Source organism: Gymnoscopelus braueri, assembly GCF_963280865.1.
Source record: "Gymnoscopelus braueri genome assembly, chromosome: 8".
Lineage (NCBI taxonomy): Eukaryota > Metazoa > Chordata > Actinopteri > Myctophiformes > Myctophidae > Gymnoscopelus > Gymnoscopelus braueri.
In genome coordinates this window covers 47416653-47440049 of record NC_137609.1, presented here as the reverse complement: position 1 = coordinate 47440049, position 23397 = coordinate 47416653, and the positions used below count along the sequence as shown (strand labels likewise).

At 42.4% G+C, this 23397-nt stretch overlaps 1 protein-coding gene across 2 annotated transcripts in view; it reads left to right on the top strand.

The window, feature by feature from the left end:
- Positions 1-23397, top strand: part of gemin5 (gem (nuclear organelle) associated protein 5) — an 851612-nt gene that overhangs the window by 6869 nt on the left and 821346 nt on the right. For both annotated transcript variants that reach the window (XM_080434642.1, XM_080434641.1), the window contains exons 6-26: positions 88-217; positions 503-668; positions 1370-1582; positions 2596-2681; positions 2881-2963; positions 4351-4487; positions 4813-4886; positions 5766-5947; positions 10347-10486; positions 12693-12864; positions 13320-13454; positions 14266-14385; positions 14698-14754; positions 15431-15559; positions 16256-16351; positions 16934-17071; positions 17685-17832; positions 18103-18222; positions 19007-19217; positions 21255-21548; positions 22239-22395. In XM_080434642.1, coding sequence (XP_080290768.1) covers positions 88-217; positions 503-668; positions 1370-1582; positions 2596-2681; positions 2881-2963; positions 4351-4487; positions 4813-4886; positions 5766-5947; positions 10347-10486; positions 12693-12864; positions 13320-13454; positions 14266-14385; positions 14698-14754; positions 15431-15559; positions 16256-16351; positions 16934-17071; positions 17685-17832; positions 18103-18222; positions 19007-19217; positions 21255-21548; positions 22239-22395 — 2988 coding nt within the window. The remainder of the gene's footprint in view (positions 1-87; positions 218-502; positions 669-1369; positions 1583-2595; positions 2682-2880; positions 2964-4350; positions 4488-4812; positions 4887-5765; positions 5948-10346; positions 10487-12692; positions 12865-13319; positions 13455-14265; positions 14386-14697; positions 14755-15430; positions 15560-16255; positions 16352-16933; positions 17072-17684; positions 17833-18102; positions 18223-19006; positions 19218-21254; positions 21549-22238; positions 22396-23397) is intronic.

Below are 23397 nucleotides of genomic sequence, written 5' to 3'. Positions count from 1 at the left end.
ATCCCAGAAATATGTATATGCGTTTTTGTCAATACGAATGTAAGTCAATCATTCAATGATGTTCTGTATGCCCTCCTCCACATACAGGTGTGATGACCCTGAAGTTGCCCTTTCTGAAGAGGCGAGGGTCAGTGGACCCCACTGTCAAGGAGAGGCTGTGGCTCAGCGTCCACTGGCCCAAAGGAAGACCCACACAGCTGCTGTCCTCGTGCTTCAGGTACACACACACACACACACACACACACACTTTTCCCTGTGTGTGTGTGTGTGTGTGTGTGTGTGTGTGTGTGTGTGTGTGTGTGTGTGTGTGTGTGTGTGTGTGTGTGTGTTCCTGCCCATGGACTTATGTATGTGTTTGAGTACGTTCAGTCAGTGTGTTCAGTGTGGGTTTTGGTGTCTACAGTATGTGTCCATTTAGTATTATGTCTGTTTGGGTTTGTGTCTGTCTTTGTATGCATGAGTGCATACATTTATACATCTGTGTCTGTGTGCGTGTGTGCAGTGGAGAGCTGGTTCTGTGGGACCTGACCAAGTCAGGGAAACAGAAGTGGACGTTGCTGGGTTCCTCTTCAGAGGGTCAGAATCACACTCGCATCGTCTTCAACATGAGCTCTGTGTGTCTGCAGGACGGCAGAGAGCTGCTGTTCAGTACCTCCATGGACAGAGAGGTAGGACACTGGCTGCCAATAGAGAACCATGGTCAGAGAGGTCGGTCACTGGCTCTCAATAGAGAACCATGGACAAAGATATACTGTAGGACACTGGCTCTCAGTAGAACAGTGGTTCTCAAACATTTTTGGCTCAGGGCACACCTGAATTACATTGTTACTTTATAGCACCTTACACATTTCCCCCTAAAATACAGCATGTCACGAGGAAAACTTGAGAGAATATCTGTTTCCATTATGACAACTTTTTACTTGACGTTTAACCACTTGAACCCCAGTATCCCTATTCTGGGGTTCTTAGAGCTCTTAGAGCGGCTATTTTTGGCAAAGAGATTTGGTGTAGATTGAAAAACGCACCAAGTACAGTGCGAGTAATAAGTATAGAGGATCTAAGTGGCTAAACTGAAGTGATATTGATCAATTCTATCAAATAAATATTATCAAAGTATCCCGCGACACCCCTGGACTTGCATCACGGCACCCACTTTGAGAAACCCTGCCATAGAGAACCGAAGTCTGACATCACACTAATTATTTGTTCGCCATTGAAATCCAATGTGGTTTGATTGTGACAATGTTAACATATTGAGCTGGTTCTAAACAGAGCTGGGTCACATTGAAATTTTGATTATCAATCATTTTTCATAATCAATTGAATTGATTAATTGGATTAACTGTTGCACCCCTGCTGTGTGTTGCAGGTGAAGTGCTGGGACCTGTCCTCTCTGGACTGCTGCTGGACCCTGCCCACTCTGGGGGGCTTCGTCTACGCCCTCACCTTCTCCCCCGTGGCCACCGGCTGCCTGGCCCTGGGCACGGGGGACAACATGATCCGGGTGTGGAGCACCATGTCCCTCCAGAACCTGTACGAAACCCGCACCTTTTGGCAAGGCATCAAGTCCAAAGTCACCGCGGTAAGGTCCAGCTTCGATGCGGAAAAAAGGAAAACCAGTTTGTTTGGAGTTCAAAGGAAATGCTTAATTAACTTGAGTAATCTGGCAGTTTTAACCACTTAAGCCCTATTTTGTACTTGGGCTAATAGTCCATCTATGCATCGCATTGTGAGCTTGAGAAAGTAAAACATTTTTTTAAAACTTGAACCCCTAGGTTAATTTAGTCGTTTGTTTAGGGTATCAGGCCCCTTTTAATGCCGCCTATGATTTGAAGACAAATGAATTGGCTCTATAATGAGTCAAAGGAGCACTTCTACCGTTTTCTTTCTTTTTTTGGGCGCTTTTTAACCCCCTTTTCTCCCCAATTTAGTCATATGCCAATTATTTCCTCCCTTCACACCTTTCTGTCCTGCCAGTGAGGAGCCCCCACTGGGAGGACGTATAGAGCCTTTTTTCTACTCCTCCCGCCCAACACTCCCTGCTGACAGGTGCCGCCTGTAGGAGTATAGTGATATCGCCAACCCCGCCGAACACGGGCCAATTGTGATCCTATAGACCAGTGGTTTTCAACCTTTTTCATGCCAAGGACCCCTAAATCCATATACATTTGGCCGCGGACCCCCGTCTGAAAATATTTTGTGCCAGGGACCCCCAGAAGCAAAGATTTGAGTTAAAAATGTTCGCTTTAAAAAAAATTATATATTCAAAGATATGCACACATTTTCAAGATTTTTCAAAAATAGCAGATCTACAAGCTGAGCTTGTAGATCTGCTATTTTTGAATAGCCAAAGCTAAGTGGTTAAAACGATTGTGACGCTATGTTAACTAATTTCGCTGGGGACCCCCTGGTACTCCCCCAAGGACCACTGGTGGTCCCCGGACCACCGGTTGAAAACCACTGGTACCTCTGAGACACTGAGCAAGTAGACATAAATGACTAATTATGACGATAAGATTGAAAAAGTCGAGCTTTAACACTAAATGTTCTATTAAGTTAATATTTGTGTTATTACTTTTCCTTTGTGGTTTCCAGCTGGCCTGGCATCCAAAGAAAGAAGCATCTCTAGCTTTCGGGACGGATGACGGTAAAGTCGGCATCTACGATGCCTTCTCCACCAAGTAAGGATAATCTATTTATTTTGATGGGTATTATCTTTTTTTTTTTTTAAAACATTTAGTTAATCATTCTGTAATAAGGAGAGATGTTGAAGCGATGAATGGAGGCAGAGGGGTGTGAGGTAGTGTACTGTTTTGCTTGCACCAACTGCTGACTAAAACCATTATTTCTAAACCATTATGTTCCTTGTCCTCTTCCAAGGCCTCCCCAGGTGTCCAGCTCCTACCACCGCAAGACGGTCTACGCGCTGGCCTGGGGTCCCCCTGTCCCTCCCATGTCTTTCGGTAAGTTCACTAATGAACAGTGCAGCAGCAACAACAACTGTCACCCTGGTCTAGTTTCACACCGCAATAAATCTGAGCCAGCAGAAATCCCAACAACAACAACGACAACAAACCGCAGACAACACAGAGAGTGCAGGAGAAAAGGCCAAGACAAAAAGCTAGCGAGTCAGCGAAAGATGGAACAACCACACACACACACACACACACACACACCCCTAAAACATCTCCAGACACATTGCTAATCTACTCGCCACTAATTGGGTGGAGCTCCCGAAAAGCGCTTACACCCCACTTCTTCCCTCAGAGCCACTCGTGGGGCAAAAATCAAGATGTTTGCGGAAGTTAATTTTCACCAGCTGTCGCCGGATGACATTTTGATTAGCGGTATCAGTCACGCCGGCCGTCCTACGGCCGTAAAAAAAAAAAACGTAATTGTCGTCGCCGCGCAGGGAAGAGGAGAGAGAATTTGCTGACGTGCTTGAAAAACCTAACAAAGGGATGCTGCTAATTTGTTTGCTACGGCGCTGGCAGGGCTTCAGCTCACACTTCAGTTAAACTCGAGTTCCGTCTTCTCAAGGTGACGTTTCGTTAGTGATTCTCGAGGGCCTGTTGGGAGTTATGAGCTGCAGGGACGCTGAAAGCATAAACGTCGACGTCGGGTGGAAAACTTGTACAGTATGTTCAAAATTGATACTTTTCAGGAAATGGAAGGAAAAAAAGAACCTGTGTCCCAATGGATCCAATATAGTTATTTAGTTACAAGCTCTTGTTAAGACTTCATTGGTTCAATAAAAACCCACAGAGACACGTAACCACTTTCATTGTCACTATAATAATTTTTGCTACTTTTGCTACTTTTGTGTGTAGTGTGACAAAGAAAGGCATTAATTTACGGGAGAAAAAAAAAAGAAACCAAAAAAAAAAGTTTAAATATGGAGATACAAGGTTTCTGCCCGACAGCGTCAACAAAGTATTGCTGTGTTTTGTCTCTGGTGGGGTCAGGGGGGTCGATGTGAAGTTATTTGAGCTGTGAGGTTTCTCTTCACTCAGCCAGACGTGCTGTTTGTCACGTCTGACACTCACTGACAGTGTGTGTCTGCAGTTGATCTGCTGGGCGGCAGACTGTGAAGGTGATGTCCACCATAGAGTTATATTATACCTCTATGAGTTATCTCCTGTATGAGAGTTATATATATATATATATACCTCTCTGAGGCATCTACCGCATATCGTCTCTGTCGGGGCAAATTTGTTTCAAGAAATAGTGAAAATAGCTGATCTACAAGCTCACAACACATCGCGAGGCATTTATACAATTGCCTGCATAACATGCTGATGTACACACAAGTACAATACAAACATGTGTGTGTGTGTGTGTGACCTCCAGGCGGCTCCGGGGAGCGCCCGTCCCACACTCTGTACAGCTGTGCCGGCGAGGGCAACATCCTGCAGCACGACCCCTGGAACCTGGCTGGAGACGCGGCTGATGTAGACAAACTCATCAAAGACACCAACGGCATCAAGGTAAGAGGGACAGTGACATGCGTCCCAAATGCCATAGATACCAGTGTTAATTTTGTCACTCCACTCTGCCATTGGATGTAAACAGCATTTAACCAGTTAAACCCTCTAGTTTTAGAGAACCGGACTTGAGTTACAACTGTACTTTGACCGCTTGTTTCCGTCTGCGCCAAATATCTCGCCGATCTACAAGCTCACAATGCGTCGCAATGCTACACATTGTGAGCTCGTAGATCTGCAGTTTTTGGCGAATGAACCCCCCCCCCCCCCCCCACATATGGATGTTGGCGTTCAAGTGGTTAACAGCTATCTGTGTTTCTTCCTGCAGCACAAACTGTCTGCACACACAGACATCAGCTGGAAGCCAGACAACAGTGTGGTCGCCATTGGCAACGAGGACGGGTGAGACACCTGTTTTCTAACCAATCATATGACATCTTCAGTGCGATCCATGTTGCTGTATATGTGCCTACAGTATATCTCTACCCCGTAGACTCCCGTTCACAGACACTCACTAACAATGTTTTCTATCAGAAAATAGAGATGGTTAACACTCATTTTAACTAAAAGACATCACTTACACCACCTTTTAGATTACATTCACCAGGTGTCCCTGTCAACCTTGCTCTCAAATCAGGTGGTTCAGCCTAGAACAGTGGTTTTCAACCAGTGGTCCGGGGACCACCAGTGGTCCTTGAGGGAGTATCGGGGGTCCCCAGCAAAATGTGTTAATAGCGTCACAATCATTTTTAACCACTTAGCTTTGGCTATTCAAAAATAGCAGATATACAAGCTCATAGCGCGGCACCGAGTGCCGCACTATGAGCTTGTAGATCTGCTATTTTTGAAAAACCTTGAAAATGTGTGCATAACTTTGAATATTTATATTTTTTTTAAGTGAAAATTAACTGATATCTTTGCTTCTGGGGGTCCCTGGCACAAAACATTTTCAAATGGGGGTCCGCGGCCAAATGTATATCAATTTAGGGGTCCTTGGCATGAAAAAGGTTCAAAACCACTGGCCTAGAACTTTGTCAAGTTCCGGGCCATAGACCACTATGAAAAAATTCAATTAATGTGTCTAAATGTCATAATTGTAAATGAGATATTGATAGTGGCGGCACTGAAACATATTGCTAGAATAGACAATCATGCATTTATTGAATTGTGATCATGTAATCAATTTATTGAATAATAGGGATACTAAACCAAAGCTACTTCACTCAACCGACCCCACATAGAAAACCTGTTGTGTGTTTATATTTTTTTGTATTTTTCCAGTTCCATAGACGTGTACGAGGCTCCCAGTCTGAAGCAGCTGTGCAGCATCCAGCAGCATCACAAGATCATCAACTGTCTGCGTTGGCACGGCGACCACGGCCCGCAGCCTCAGCACCACTTCCTGCTGGCGTCCGGATCCACCAACGCCGTGATCTACGTGCACGACCTGCGCTCCGTCATAGGTCAGCTTTATGCAAACATCGCACTGTGGTCTACTGTATGTGCACGACCTGCACTCTGTCATAGTTATTGCTGGTTGGTTAGTTATTGCTTTATACAAACAATAACTAGCAATGTGGTCTAAGGCGCTGTGTCCATAAAAAGTGTTTTTGGAGCGGAGTGGCGATATGGATATCATGATGTCCATAATGCTCGAATGCAGCATTTATTGACATGCTCTGTGTTTGAGCTGATCAACTGTTGGCTGTGCTTGAATGTCCGGTCATCCGGTCAACAGCTTAACCCTTTAAGACCTGAGGCGATTCTTAAAAATGTTTTCTAAATCCTAACAGTTTTTTGAAAGAAATCTGAAAAATATTTTTTCATGATTTTTCAAAAATAGCAGATCTACAAGCTCATAGCGCGGCACTCGGTGCCGCGCTATGAGCTTGTATATCTGCTATTTTTGAATAGCCAAAGAAATCTAAAGTGACACAGATGCGTTCTAGGTATTAATGGGTTAAAGGAGTAGTTCACCCAGAAATGTACTTATTTTCTATTAATTACACACCCCATGAAGCCTGCGTGTTGTGCAGCGAAAATAGTCGATCTACAAGCTGTCAATGCAGCTTGTACATAGGCTATTATTTTAAGATTAGAGCATTTGAAGTGGTCAAACTAGCAATATGTTCTGAAGCATCTTCCATAAAACAGGAATATCTGGGATATTTCATAAAAGCAAAGGCTAAAGCCTCAATCTGTGATTTCTTCACCTGCTTGGCAACTATGTAGAACCGCAGGAGCGACATTACTAAAACTTCATAATTTTACATATTGTGTTGTGGGTGGCTCCTTTCACAAATAATTACACATCAGGACTTGGGCCGGCCATACAACATTTTTCAGTCGTCAAGATTTTATTTTGCTTTAATCCATAGAAACGCATTGGCAGACTGGTGCTGCCAGCTCAAAAGACGCTCTCTGTGAACAGACACTCACTTAAAAGTCCTTTTAGGATCTCTCATTTATTTAATGATGACCTAGCAGCAGCAAATATGAGATCCTAAAAGGGCTTTTAAGTGAGTGCGGGGGATGTTTTCAAGCTACTTCACTCTTCTCAGAGCCATGCATCCGATATGGGAACTACCAACAAAAAGAGTGTTCGAATTGTCTTTTTCAAGTCAGTGGTTCTCAAACATTTTCATGTGAAGGACCCCAAATGTATTTGCCCTCGCACCCCCATCCTAAAAGATGTTGTGCCAGGGACCCCGTAAGAGAAGATTTGTGTTATATATATTTATTTATTTTCAAAATAATTCAAATTGTTCAGTGTTTCAAGATCTTTCAAAAAAGTACTATATTTGCCTCTGAGGTGTAGTGGTGTATAAAGTAAAACAAAATTGAATTCGCTAGTATAAATGATAATATTAAATGAAATGGAAAAAAAGAGAGAAAAAAAAAGACAAATGTGACCAGGTTAAAGGTAGGGTAAGTGATATTTATTTGTTAAAATAAGTGTTAAATAGCTCTATATTCTGATAGTACTCATTGCCATAGATTTTGTGTATAGAGTTCAGCAACAGGAGTCTCCATCTCTCTCCAGCTTATTAGTAAACAGAAATGCAGTTTCAGTTCGGGATACCAATTGTATCCAATCAGGAGAGGGAATGCACACAGGATACTGGCTAAACTAGTGCATTTGGAAGAGATGACACTAAGCAGTGAGCAGACAGAATTGAAACTGGAAAAAAACTATAACATTTAAGCTGATAAATCGATACTTTCTCCTGATTGGCTGAAATTGGCAACCCACCTGAAAATACATATATTTAATATCTGTTTATTAAAGAGCTGGAGAGACGGGCAGACCCCTGTTACAGAACACTCTATAAACGCTTACTATCATATCAGAATATAACCTTTTAACAAAAACGTTTTTGTTTCAACCGAAACATATCACTTATCCTACATTTTAATTTCAAAACGCTCAGGAACTTGACTATACTGGCAGGCCATCAATAATAGTTTTTAGGAAGGAAGCCGAGGGCCATATAAAATCTGCCATCGTGCCACGATTGGCTCCTGGGCCGGACTTTGGACATGTGTGTTTTTAAGTGGTGCATAATACTGGAATGTTTTAATCATAAATTGGTCACGCGGGAGGCTAGCAGCTGGCTAAGCCTTTAGGTCAGCGTTTATTGTTTAGTACGGATCCCCATTAGTACAGTACTGATGCTGTGGTGGACAAAGTACTCAACTCCAGTACTTTAGTCAAAGTATAGATACTCCTGGTCAAATATCACTCAATTACAAGTGAAAGTTGCTCCGTCAAATTTGGACTCGAGTTAATGTACTGGAGTACTAAAAATAAGTGTTGAAAGGTCAAAATGACATTTGCTTAACCTTTTAATCTCAATGCATCGCCGTATTGAAATTGTCATTTTCCAAAATCGTTTTCCAGAAATATTCAAACAAAACAATTGTGAATATGGCAGATCTACAAGCTCACAACGTGGCGCCATGCAATGCGTTGTGAGATTGTAGATCTGCTATTTTCACTATATTTGAAACAGGGCTCAAGTGTTTAATTCATAACATACTGTTTCCTTCCTTCCTAGAAATGTAGTGTCAAAGTACAATATTTATCTTTGAAATGGAGTGGAGTGAAAGTATCCATAATAAGATACAGATACTCATTTACTCAACAAATAGTAGTTAAGTGCAGTACTCAAGTAAATGTACTCAGTTATTGTCCACCACTATATTGAAGACTGTTCATTTTCCTGGGGTCCACAGGACCTTGTTGAGAGGGACCCCCTCATCTCCTGATTATTGCATAGATCTCTCCAAGTGTAAAGCCAGCAAACGATCCTATTTTGCTGGCTTTACACTTCTGTTTTCTGGTCTGTTTTCTGCTGAAGACTTATGACTTGTCATCACCCTGAGGATCGTATCATAATCATAATAATATCTGCCCTTTATTTCATCAAGATGAAACCTTGTATGTCCAAAGTGGTTACTTTTCAGGAAGGAAAGTAACCTAACCGCTATATACATTTGATGTATTATTAGTGTTATTAAATGGGGGTGTTCCAATGGATCCATTGTAGTTATTATTTAGCCACAAGCTCTCTTAATACTTTTCATTGGTTCAATATTTTTAAAACCCGCAGGCAAAGTTAACCACTTTCAAAATGGTTAAAAAATAGCTGATATACAGGTTCACAACATGTCGCGATACCACGCGGTGTGATCTTGTATATCTGCTATTTTCCGCTTCTTTGGCGTGATGCTTGTGGGTGACAAAGTAGGACATTGATTTATAAAGAGAAACAGTTGTTGAAAGTTGGAATATGGATATACAAGATGTCTGCCCGACAGTAACGACTTTATTCTCGATTAATGTACCCGTCCAAAGAGTGCACTAGAGCTGGAAATGTGAAGATTAAAAAGTGCTGTTAAAAGCAGAAGTTTTGACGGCATTTAAAAGTAAGAGCTCTCTGAGGTTGCTCTTTACAAATTATTTATGTGTTCTTTAGAAGAACATATTTCCCCTGTGATTGAAGCACATATTATTTCCCCTGTGCACAGGTGTGCAAACTGACCACCTGGCTAAACTTATAAAGCAAATTATTTTGCGTGTTGTTGCGTTCTCCCATTATTAGTCTCGCCTGTTTGGGGAACAACAACATGATTTGTTTATTTGTAGTTATTTGTAGAATACAAATTATCACAATTAACAGGATTTGTGGCTCAAGGGGAAAAAATATTTACACAATACATCTCTATCCAGTCAGTATGTACTTGAGGTTTAGACATAACGTGCATGAGCATAGCAGCTGGTGTATATTGTTCACGATATAGACATTAAGGTGCCATATGCGTATATAACGTTGTCCATGAGATTAAGAGGCAGACTATCAGCGCGTGTCAAGTTCAACCACAAGGTCACTTTCACTGGTATCACTTACAGCAAGGGTTCCCAAACTTTACAGACCTTCGAAAATAATCCTATTTCAACTGGGGACCCGCCATCCTGACAAGCACTTGGAATTGTAGGCATTGCATTTAGTTTGACTCGGTTCCACAGATAACTATGTTGTGAAAATAGCCGAACTACAAACTCGCAACACCCTCGCAATGCGAAGCGTTGTGAGCTTGTAGATCATCTATTTTCACAATGTTTGCCTCTTTCTTATGTACTATTTGGTATTAAAAAGGTCTTAAAATACATTAAATTGTAACTTTAGAAATGTGCAGATAGATACCCTGTATACACTTATGCTGTATGTTGGTTTGATTACTGTTGAGTGAGAAAACACTGTTGCACTTATACTAATCATCTGGGGACCCCCCCAAAATAGTTTGAGGACCCCCCAGTTTGGGAACCACTTAAGCACCTTTTTGAATGTGTTTCCACAGAGAATCCTCCAGACAGTTCTGTGGTCATCACTGAGCCCTACAGGAGCCTGTCTGGTCACACCGCCAAGGTCACTGGGCTGGCATGGAGCCCCCACCATGATGCTCGTCTGGTTACCGTCTGTTACGACGGCACCGCCCAGGTCAGTGTCTGCATGGATTAAAGATCCCAGTCACCATGGATAGATGGATGGATAGATACTTTGAAATTACGGTAATTTACGCCCAAGCCCAAGTGTGTGTGCACTATAAACGCCTGAGCGTTAATGTAACTCTGAGTAGTGTACATTTGGTTACAAATGAAGAGCCGTGGCACCCTAGGGTGCCGTGACGCAAGCCCAGGGGTGCCTCAGAATACTTTCATAATATTTGGAATTCATCAATATCACTTTAGTTTAACCACTTAGACCCTCTATAATACTTATCCTTTCATCTATCCTTAGTAAAACGGAGCTGAGTTACACTGTACTTGGTGCATTGTTTTCCATCTACACCAAATCTCTTTGCCAAAAATTGCAGATCTACAAGCTCGAGCTTGTAGATCTGCTATTTTTAGGGATGAGATAAGAATAAGAATAGGGATGCTGGAGTTCAAGTGGTTAAACATCAAGCTATTTTCAATCTGTCCTAATGGAAACTCTGTCCTAATGATATTCTCAAGTATTCCTCGTGGCATACTGTATCTTAGGGGGAACGATACATATTTACGTCCCGTAATATGACCTATATGTAAGGTTCTATAAATTAACAATGGCATTCAGGGGTGCCGTGGTTGAAAAAGTAAATTCCAGGGGTGCCCTGAGAGAAAAAAAAAAACGTTTGAGAACCAGAACCACTGCCCTACACACCGGGAGCGTTTATTTCTTGCGATGAATTTGTGTTAATTCAAACTGCTGTTATGTGTTATGAGTACATGCACACTGTTTGTGGTATGAGTACAACTAGGACAAAAAATGTTCGACTACCTTTTTTCACTGACGAAAAAAAAAAAAATCTGTAATGATGACTAAAAGTATGACTAAATATACTGACAATTTCAACAAAAATAAACTACCGGTAGGCTGGAGTGTAAAAGAGATCCAGTAGAACTAAGACAAGTCATTTTATGCTTGGCTGCGCGTGGGTGTAGCAGATCTACAAGCTCAGAACGCGTCACAGGCGCTTTGCGAGCTTGTAGATCAGCTATTTTCGGCACACAGCCAAGTATGAATCAGACATTATGACGCCATCAAAGTCTGCCAACATAAACTTTAGTGAATTAATTAAAAGTACTTCAAAACTGTACTTACTGTAGGTACAATACCTGAGTAAATATACTTGGTTACTTTCCACCTGCACTAGACCCAAGTGTGTCATATCCACACCTAGCACAACCAGGCTGTCCCAGCAGGGGGAGCCATATTCACATAATGTAGATTACTACATTACAACATCAGGTTTAAAAAGACAATATAATATGATGGAAGCAAGCAATTCATAGGAAACAAGCAAATTAAATCTCATTCAAGCCATTGGGAATGAGAGTATGGGAGTTTGTTCAATATGACAATCCTACAATATGAAAAATACAAGACAAAGGCTTCTCACTTGGGTAAAAGTACAACGTTGTGACTGAATTATTCTTACAGTACCAAACCAAGAGTAGGCTACTACACTTTTTCAAAATTTGTAAAACCTTTAAAAATAAATAAATGGCTGAACTACAAGCTCACAACATGTCATGATGCAACGCGTTGTGATGATATTAGATCAGCTCTTTTCAGTCTGACTCTGCAAAGTATTTGCCGAAAATTGCCGATCTACAAGCTCACAACGGACGCTACGGCGCGTTGTGAGCTTGTAGATGGGCTATTTTTGGCAAAGAGGTTTGGTGCAGAGGGGAAGAAGAGCAGACCAAGTACAGAGCCAAAGGTCAAGTTTACAAAGTATTGAGGGTTTAAGTGGATAAAACACATTTAACATTAATCCCATGTGTAGTGGGGCGGTCCCTGCTACATCTCTCTCTCAGCTAAGGGGTCCTTGGCCTGAAAAACGTTCCCTGCTTTAGTCGACTAAATCAATTTAGTTGACTAAAATCTCATGATATTTTGTCAATTAAACTAGATTAAAACAAAAACATTACAGTAAAAAATGTGACTAAAACTAAATAGAATTTTATTCAAAAGACTATGACTAAAACTAAATCAAAATTAGCTATTAAAATTAACAGTAACCTTACATCTAAAAAACAAATATTGAATAAATTTGAATTACGAAAAGGTTTGAGAACCACTGATTTAGAAGGCTATATTTGTAGACTGGGCTTCAGGTTTTAATGGGTTAAGTACGTTGTGTGTTTTCCTGTGTCAGGTGTGGGACGTGCAGCAGGAGACGGGTGTGTGTAACTACCGGGACCACCGGGGTCGTCTGCTGTGTGTGGACTGGTCCCCCGTGGACCCCGACGTGGTGTGGACCGGAGCGGACGACTTCACCGTCCAGGAGTGGAGGGTGTCGCAGCAGGAGTTCACCATGCCACCTAAAGGTGACCGGCCAGTACTGGGGGACAATGTTTGTTTGTATGTGAAGCAGAAAGGTATAGCAATGGGTGTATCACAGTGCCATCTACTGGTAAACAACTGTCACTACAACACGACTACAAGTTATAATTGTTTCACTATGATTTCCCACATATCCACAGTGTTTATTCTTAACCTCAAATGATCCAATACATTTCCTTAGTGCAGTGGTTCTCAAAGGAGGGTCTGGGGACCCCCAGGGGTCTTTGAGGGGGTTCCAGTGGGTCCCCCAGAAAAAGTAGTTAATAGCATCGACATAAGTGTAACCACTTTAACGCTGTACTGTATACATCGGCTCATAGTTGTGACACGTTGTGAGCTTGTAGATCGACTATTCCCCCCAGAATACAGAATTAGGGAATGTTGGGATGCAAGTGGTTAAGTAAAACATCTTTTGTTCTTCTTCCACCACTGCTCTCAGGGAAGAAGGGTGCGGACCTGAGGGATAAGCCGAAACCTAAAAGCAAAGCAAAGAAGAAGAAACCAGGAGCGGCGGGGACACGAGGTGGGGACCCGGTGCAGAGCCCATGTCCCTCTGTCAACGGAGACAGCACAGGTAAGAACCACTAGACAGTCACACTCTTAACCCATTAAAACTGGGACAGCATCTTTGATTTTAGTGTTAGCTATTCAAAAATAGCAGATCTACACGCTTTGGTCCTTCTCACTAATGCTCGTTACAAGATGGCATAATTTCCGTCTCATCGGTGCAGTGATGTCGTTAGGTTTTCAATGTAGTGGGTTCGCGGGATGCCTGATTATGATGAATCCCACCAACGTTACAGGATAGACCCGCCTTGCCTGTGTCTGATTGGCTCCCTGGCAGGCATGGTTTTACTGAGGTTAAGGTTAGGTTTAGGCATGGTTTTACTAGGTTAGGCATAGTTTTATTGAGGTTAGTGTTAGGGTTAAGGTTAGGTTTAGGCATAGTTTTATTGCGGTTAGTGTTAGGGTTAACGTTAGGTTTAGGCATAGTTTTATTGAGGTTAGTGTTAGGGTTAAGGTTAGGTTTAGGCATAGTTTTATTGAGGTTAGTGTTAGGGTTAAGGTTAGGTTTAGGCATAGTTTTATTGCGGTTAGTGTTAGGGTTAAGGTTAGGTTTAGGCATAGTTACAAAAATGAGAACGGTCAATCACAGCGACTACTGGCCAATCACAGCGGGTTTTGCCTAGAACTGAAGTGGGATCCATAATACCGCTCCTGGGACGGGCTGGGGCGCCACCTGTCATCAGGGAGTGTTGGGCGGGGTGGGGAGGAATCAATTGGCATAACGACTAAATTAGGGAGAAAAAGCGGTAACAACTATGCACAAAAATTATAAAAATAAGCAAATGTAGCTGTTTTCTCAAGAGATATATATTTTTTAGGTAAGGGAGGAAGAGGAGCAGAGAGCTCGCTACCAGGAAGACAGGAGCCCTCTGATGAAGATGATGAAGAGGAGAAGAGGAGAAGCAGCCTTCCCCTTCCTCTTCCTCTCTCTCTACCAGGTAACAGCACCACGGCTCTTATAGTGTTGCATTTTATTTTAATTTATTGGTTTATCATTTCTTTTTGTTTTCAATTATTTTTTCTTTCCTTTTTTTTAAAGCAGGTTTGGTAGTTTAGTAAATGTTTGTGTTTCAGGGGTGAGATTCAACAAGTTCGCCTATCTACAAGCTCGCAACGCAACGCATTGCGAGCTTGTAGAATTAACTGTGTAATTAACTGGCATAACGAACAGTTTTGGGGAAAAAAGCTACAAATAATTGATACTCTAAATGAACATTAAAAAAAAATTGTGTGTTTGCGCACACTTTCAGCGAGTGGTGATTCATGGAGAAAGCCCTCTACAACTTCAAAGACCAAAGAAAGACCAGGTACGTGTTTCATTCAATTCCCAGAAAAAAACTAATATTGTTCCGTTCACATTATCCAACTTGTGTGTGTTCTGTGAGTTCATACTTCCCTGAACGTGTCACTCAGTTGAACAATACATTTTGATAAACGTTGTATGGTCAGATCGCCCAACACTATTCAGCAAGCCTTATATACACTATTCCAAAGTGTCGGAGGTCTGATCGCAAAAGGTCTCGTTTTTGTTTTTAAGCAATCTGAGATAATCCATTTGGTTAAAAAAAAGGGTGGGGGATTTCTTTGTTTTTACCTCTGGGGGCAAACACAGGGGAGGGAGCACACACCAGCGTTGATGGTGCTGTACTCTTAGCCACAATTTATTTAGATGTTCTTTTTCAGGAAACCAACGTTTCGACAAGCATAGTCTTCCTCAGGGGGCACCACCTCCTTTTTGTGTAAAACAGGAACTCGGTTTGGCTCCTCCAGTGTGTTTATTCCTACTAACAACATTACATGTTTAAGGCAGTAGTGCTGACTGACAGCAGTCTTGAGCGACTAGTTTTCAAGTGACACTTTGGAATGAGCAGCAGTGCTTTGCCCAAGGATCTCAGGCTGCAGGACTTTTAGCAGGTCTTTGAATGAGCAGTGTGTATTTAGTGTGTGTACATGGTTGATGTGTGTCCGTGTCTCTCCGTCCAGATGTTGTGACGTCGCTGAAGAAACGAAAGCCTCGCTCTCTGCTTCCTCTCAGTACGTCCATGGACCATCGACCCCGAGACCTGCAGCTACAAGACTGTCTGACACTGGCTGCTCTCACACACACACACAGTGAGTCTCTCGCGCACGCACGCACGCACGTCCCCACACTTGCGCTGCCAGTGTGGGGTTTGTACATAGACAATCATGGGAGCAGCTGTTAGAATTCGTGCTGTTTGCAGCCAGTGTGTCCCAGCCTTTAGAATGTATCGCTGCTGTTATCAATTTAGTCATATTAAAAACTGAACTGTTGGCTCTAATGACACTGTAGTCCATGTAGTTTATTGTAATTGTAAAGACTACAACACCCAAACTGCAGTTTGCAGTTGGATAACAGGCAATGGTAGGGTAGAACATGTTTCACTTATAAATGTACTGTTAATAAAGCATTGATTGTTGGGCTGAGGACAATCGATTACTTTTTCTATTAATAGTATAAGGTTTTTTTAATATTTGTTTTATTCTTTATATACCAACAAATTGAAGCGAAAACATTCTAATAGTTTATTTTAGTTTTTATAAACGACTACCGTAAATCAGTGAGTCTGATTAACAAACTCAAGCCCCATTAAATACAAACACTGTCACACAAAAGCCCTACAAGCTCACAACACATCACGATGTGACGCCTTGTGAGCTTGCAGATCAGGTATTTAGAATATTTTAAACAAAAAGAGAAAAATTAAGTTCAATAATGAATACATTCATACAATTAGTCAAGTAAGAATTGTCAATACATGTCAAGCATAATGTTGTGTGTGTCTCCAGCGCCCCCTGTAGGCTGTGTTCCTGGCCAGGGAGAGCACATCCATCTGGGCCTGTTCACCGACAGACAGGCCCTGTACCGCATGCTGCAGGAAGAAGGTACCATCAGCTTTCATACATACAATATAAAAATACTGTTATAACTGATTTCTTAAAAAAAAAAAAGGGTTTGTTTGTTTGTTAATCTTTTGCAATAATAATTAAATTAAACAAATTGTAGGAAAAGGTAGGGTAAGTGATATTTTTCGGATTTTTTGTTGTTGTTAAAGCATTACATTTTGATAGTAATCATTGCCACAGAGTGTTTGTTCAGTAACAGGAGTCTCCCTGTCTCTCCAGCTCTAATAAACAGAAAATACAATTTCTGGTGGGTGGAAAAATGTCGGCCAATCAGGAGAGAGTACCCATTTATCAGCTTAAATTTTTGTTCCAGTTTCCATTTTGTCTGCTCATTTCTTAGTGCCATCACTTCCAAGATGTGCAAGATGTCTCTTTTACTAAAGAGCAGGAGAGACGGGGAAACTCCTGTTACTGAAAAACACTCTATAGCGATCAGAATATAGAGCTATTTAACACTTATTTTAACCAAAGAAAATCACTTACCCTACCTTTAACCTCACAACCCATAAAAAATGGAGAACCAGTGCCTTACAGCCAGTGTTTGCTGTTGTGTTGTTTCAGAGGAGGGCCACGCGGAGGCAGCTCACTACGACTCCATCCCCTACCTGCGACTGTGGAGCGGAGACCTACAGGGGGCGCTGCAGCTTGCCACCGAGAGGGGAGAGCTCAGTGACCACCTGCTGTCCCTCGCCCCCATGGGTAAGTTAACACTGCACCTGCCAGGACCACTAGTGCTGCTGGTTTTCTGTCCTACCAGGACCTCTAGTACTGCTGGTTTTCTGTCCTACAGGAACCTCTAGTACTGCTGGTTTTCTGTCCTACAGGAACCTCTAGTACTGCTGGTTTTCTGTCCTACCAGTAAGTTAATTGCATTCACCAGGTGTGATTAGACGACTAGGATAACAAGGACACTAATCGAAGGCTACGATAGAAACCATAAATGCTAGTTTAACGATGAACTAGCAGTGTTGTGTTAAGCAGGCAGATGGGTGGGCCGCGAACACTTTCAAGTGGGCCCTGATTCAGAAAAGGTTCGGAAGCCACGGGTGTAATGCCATTGCCAAGTGATTTAGTTTTGCAGTGGGGTACCAGGTGTGGTCCAGGACAATAGCGGCATACAGCATGGGTCTTCAACAGGGGGTCCGGCACCCCTAAGGGGTCCTCAGAGTTGTGGGCTTGTAGATCTGCAATTTTCGGCAGAGGTTTGGTGTAGAGGGGGGAAAAGAGCAGACCAAGTACAGAGCCAAATTAGGTCAAGTCTGTTTGGTGTCCAGTATAATGTGATGTGATGTTGTGTTGTGTTGTGTTTCAGCGGGGTACCAGGTGTGGTCCAGCACTGTGGAGGCCTACGTCAAGCAGCTGTGTCTGCAGGAGCAGCACCTGAAAGCAGCCTCCTACCTGCTGTCCATCAACAAAGTGTACCAGGCCATAGATCTGCTGCACTCCAACAAACTGTACAGGTATAATACACAACACACACTAATGCATCCTATGTGCTTCATTAACCGGGGTCCTCCAGTGGTCCATCCTTGACCCATGCTTTTTTCCCCCCTCTACACCAACTCTCTTTGCCAAAACTAGCTGATCTACAAGCTCACAACACGTCGCATCCCACTTGTAGATTGGCTATTCTATAAGTATATGAAGTTGTTCAATAGTTCAGTTACACCTTTAACTCTTTCTGTCTGTCTGTCTGTCTGTCTGTCTGTCTGTCTGTCTGTCTGTCCCAGGGAGGCCATAGCACTGGCCAAGGCCAGGTTGCAGGCAGAGGATCCTGTTTTGAAGGAGCTCTACCTGTCCTGGGCCGCGGTCCTGGAGAAGGACGGACATCTGTCCTCTGCTGCTAAGTGGTAAACAACGACGGTTCATTCATCTGATTGTTTTTAAATACACTTGGTTGCCATTTTATTAGGTACACACCTATTGAGTATCATTTTATTAGATACACTACACACCTATTGAGTATCATTTTATTAGATACACTACACACCTATTGAGTATAATTGTATTGGGTAGACACCTATTGAAATATCATTTTATTAGATACACTGATTACACACCTATTGAGTATAATTTTTATTAGGTACACACCTATTGAAATATAATTGTATTAGGTACACACCCTATTGAGTATCATTTTATTAGATACACACCTATTGAAATATAATTGTATTAGGTACAGACCCTATTGAGTATCATTTTATTAGGTACACACTTATTGAAATATCATTTTATTAGATGCTTATTGAGTATCAGGCAGGTGTCACCATCCAGTCACGTCTCTCATTAAGAGGGTGACTGGATATTGGCTTATTTATTTATTTGCAGTAGGTTTATTTATATTCAGGGACGTAACTCAGTCCAACCCTTGAAGCTGTGTGCCAAGCAGGGAGTCTTTGGTATGACTGAACTGAAAGAAGTGTGATTTAGTTTTTGGTCCAAGGAGAAAACATAGGAAAGAAACGGGTCTAAAGACAAATCTGAGATCTGTACATTTATACATATAGCACATATAGCATCAGGTATGTACATGAGGTTAGACATGAGGTGTAAAAAGTAGCAGGTATGTACATGAGGTTAGACATAAGGTGCAGGTTAAATGAATGATGTATTCATACATATTCCTCCTCTCAGTTACCTGGCCGCTGGCGCTGGTTTCGACGCGGCCAAAGTTCTGTCCAGGAAGAGCGACGCTTCGTCCCTGGAGACAGCGGCAGGCGTGGCCAGGCTCAGCGGGGAGGCGGGGCTGGCCGCCTCCCTCTGCCTCCGATTGGCCAAAGACCTGGCGGCGGACGACGATTGGCTGGCCGCTCAACGAGCTCTGAACACACAGGATTCCCTGCTGGTCAGTACAACGATGCTAGTGCTGGAACCAACGATTATGTTCACAATCTGTTCATTATGTTTTTGATATTTGATTAGGGTTGCAACACTTAATAGATTTGATCGATTATTTAATCGATATCGTTTTTTAAAGGTAGGGTAAGTGATTTGCAATAATTCAAATAATTGCAAAATGGGTCTATGTTCTGATAGTGCTCGTTACTATAGAGTGTCCTGTCCATATAAAGAGTCTCCATGTCTCTCCAGCTCTTTATAAAACAGAAAATGCATTTTCGTTTCAGTTTCAGTTTCATTTCCAATTTTATCCAATCAGGATAGAGAACTCAATCAGGATATAGATTAAACAAGTGAAATGGGAAGTGATGACACCAAGAAATGAGCAGGCAAAATTAGAACTGGAACACTATAAAAATGAAGCTTAAAAATGGGTACTTTCTCCTGATTGGCTGAGATTTTGACACCTACCAGAAAATGTATTTTCTGTTTATTAAAGAGCTGGAGAGACGGGGAGACTCCTGTTACTGAACAAACACTCTATAGCAATGATTACTATCAGAATATAGTGCTTTAACCTTTAAAAAAAATACTTTTTGTTTTAACCCAAAAATATCACTTACCCTACCTTTAACAAAATTCTGGATTTTCAAACATTTTCGAAAATAGCTAAAATAGTACATCTGCAAGCTTGCAACGCATCACGACTACTCACTAGCGGTCAAGCTGCTCAGGCAGCACTGTGCAGCAGACAGAGAGAGAGTAGAGCGAGCGATACAGAAGAACGGTCTGCTGTGCAGTGTGCAATGCATGCTGCTTTGTTATCAGATGTTTAGATCATCCCTGGCACCCTGCTGATATATACTTAGTTGCAGGCTGGTGTTGCGCACCAAATAGACATTAAATCTACAAGCCCACTGAGGTCTACAATGCATCACGATCTAACACGTTCACAACTTGCAGATCGGTTCTTAACAGGGTCATAAATCAGACAGTGGCAGGGTATGATGCGATGGCGGGCGTGTACTATGGGTTAACAACAGGTCAGAGACTCGGACACAACAGAGTGTGAAGGAACAACGAAGATGGATGTTAATGCAATAAAGAAAAAAATCGCAACAGGTGAATATTCTCTGACTACTAAGGAGGGAGGGAAGGCACCAATATGGAAAAGTTTCAAGTTGGTCGTGGACTCAGAAAACAAGGTGTTGGCTGTACAGTGTAATAACTGTAAAACGTTACTATCCTACGACAGCAAGAGGACGGGGACATCCACTATGAACCGTCAGTGATGCGACTTGTTCTGAGATTGTAGATTTTGGCTATTTTTGCATGACACTTTTTGACGGTCATTGTTTTGAGATCATTTTTATCAACTTTGGTGGGGGGGAAAAACATGCTTCTGCAACAAACGGTGACATGTGTAGCATTTGTTGTTTAAATGCCCCTCAATGCGTGATTAAAATTTGGGCTAAATCGTTAATGATTTGCAGCATTTATTTTTGCAAATTCAGTCAATCATAGCCAATCGGAATGAAATATGGAAAATCTGAATGACACAGGATTATCACATGGTTCCAGTGATAATGTGTAGGCCCACAGATTTGTGAGTTTTGGACAAAATATGTGGGAGTGGATTGGTAGCAAAAAGTGTATTTTGAAGAAAAATGGGGGTCATCATCAGAGGAATCCAGGAGAAAAGATTTTAATTGTATGACCTACAGTTCAAGACGTGAAGCGGCCTGTTATAGCGCCACCATGAAGCCAATTAAAAAAAATATGCGGGGGAGGGCCTACTGGGAGTGTACATGCAAACGTCGATCGGTCCCAAAGTGTCTGAGATTAGCTGGACACAGACCCACATGGAAAGGAGTGAAAACAATCATCTCCTCCTGGCGTGGCCAAGACCTGCGCTTGTTGTTATACTTTTAACTTGACAAAACACTACAAACAATAATAAAAAACAATATCAAGCCGTAACTATAAATCACAGCTGTAATAAAGTTATTATAAAATGCTGTTTTTTTTTTTACATGTCTTCCAGGTCTACAGGTTGTATTTCAGCGTCACTGAGCTTCTGACCCTAACGCTGTCAGACTGCAGAGTCTTACCGTGGTCCTGCACCTCCGCACACCCCTGGTCTCAAAGCTGCGGGCCGCACGGCGCCGCACGAGACGGGAGCAAGCCGCCCGGCCTGCGGGACAGGATCAGGGAGGTGTGGGCCAAGGAGTTCAGCGTCTCAGAGCAGCTGACGGACAAGGAGACGCTGAGGAGACTCCTGCAGGAGCTGAAGGCTGTGGAGAACCCACAGCCCAGCCCCAACCTCCCTCTCAAACAGGTAGGACAGTGGTTCTCAAACATTTTGATATCAAGGACGCCCCGATTGCTTTTTTCAAGATTTTTACGACGTGGCTGAATAGCAGTGATTCTAACCTTTTTAATTTGATATACAATTAGACCACCCCCATTTCATGCCTTTTTTTTTATCTCTGGGACCGCCAGTCTACACCGTAAAGTCCTCCGGTCGGTAGGTGTGTAACGGCCTCTTGATCGATGCCCGTTTGTTGGTTCCCAAGTCTTCTGGCTGGAAGCTCCCGGTGTCGATGGCAGTGAGTGACCAGCCAGCCTCATTCTCCTGGCTGCTATCTTCTCTTCTCACTCTCCCTTGGGTAGCCCCCCAATCTAGATTGTCGTTGTCAGACAGAAACCTTGTGTCTCCATATATAGCCTTACAGGTCCTTTTGGTTCCATTTGTACACTCTCAGAGATATGGGGGAATGTGGCTTTATTTGAAATTCAAAAGTTGGCGAATCACTGAGCTAGAGGAGATTTACCGTTTAATTTATTTTGGTCATTGTTAGTTTACAGGACCAATGTACCTTAAATGGACAAACTAATGACCTTTTATGACTTTAATAAACACAAAAAAAAACATGACGAAAATATGAAAACATCAACAATAAATCTAATAAAATGATAAACATTGTATTATGTTTTTAACATGGATCTCTCGCTCTTTCTCTCTCAGGTGGTGTGGAGTGTGTCCCTGTGTGTGTCTCAGGCTGTGGCCAGTGTGTTACTGTGTGACTGCGTAGAGGAGGTGACAGCGCTGTGGCAGGCTGTGTCCTGGACCAGCGAACATTTCTGTTTGTGTTCGGCCCTCTGCACTCTGCTGTTCCCTGACGGTAAACACACACACACACACACACACACACACACACACACACACACACACACACTCACACTCACAGCTTTACAATACACTGGTTCTCAAAGTTGGATTCGGGGACCACCACCGGTGTTCAAATTGACCCTTATGGGTTTGTGAGTGTGTACAAATGGAACCAAACCACAGCAGATGTGTATTTTTATTGTTGAAAGAAAATATGGCTTAAGTGGTTATGGCATCGCAAAATTATAAATAAAACAGAGATAAGAGAATAAAATTACAGTGCAGAAAAAAATATTTAAAAAATGTCAATAAAAGGCAGCAGCAAACGGAAAGGTCTTCAGCTTTGATTTAAAACAACTGAGAGTTGCAGAAGACCAGAATGTTTCTGCGAGTTTGTTCCTTATGTGTGGTGCATACAAACGGAACACTGCTTCTCCACTTTTAGTTCTGAGTCTGGGGACAGAAAGCAGACCTGTCCCAGAAGACCTGAGAGGTCTGGATGGTCCACGATGTAGCACAAGATCATGAATGTATTATGGCCCTAAACCGTTAAACCAGGGGTCTTCAACAGGGGGTCCGGGACCCCTAGGGGGTCCTCAGAGTTACTACAGGGGGTCTGCCAAATCTTTGTGTGATAGGATTTTTGATTTGACCTTAACCACTTGAACCCTAGCATCCCCTTTCTGAGGAGAACTTTTGCCAAAAATAGCAGATCTACAAGCCCACAACGCCTCGCAGCGCGAGGCGTTGTGAGCTTGTAGATCTGCTATTTTTGGCAAAGAGGCATAGGTGTAGAGGGGAAAAAAAGCATGTGAACAATAAAAATTGAATCTGAAACACAATTTTATACGATATAGAGGGGGTCCCTGCTTCATCTCTCTCTCAGCTAGGGGGTCCTTGGCCTGAAAACGTTGAAGACCCCTGCGTTAAACCATGCAGTGCCTTACAAACCAACAATAGTATTATGAAATCAATTGTTTGACAGACGGTGTAAAGAACTTGGAGTGATATGCTC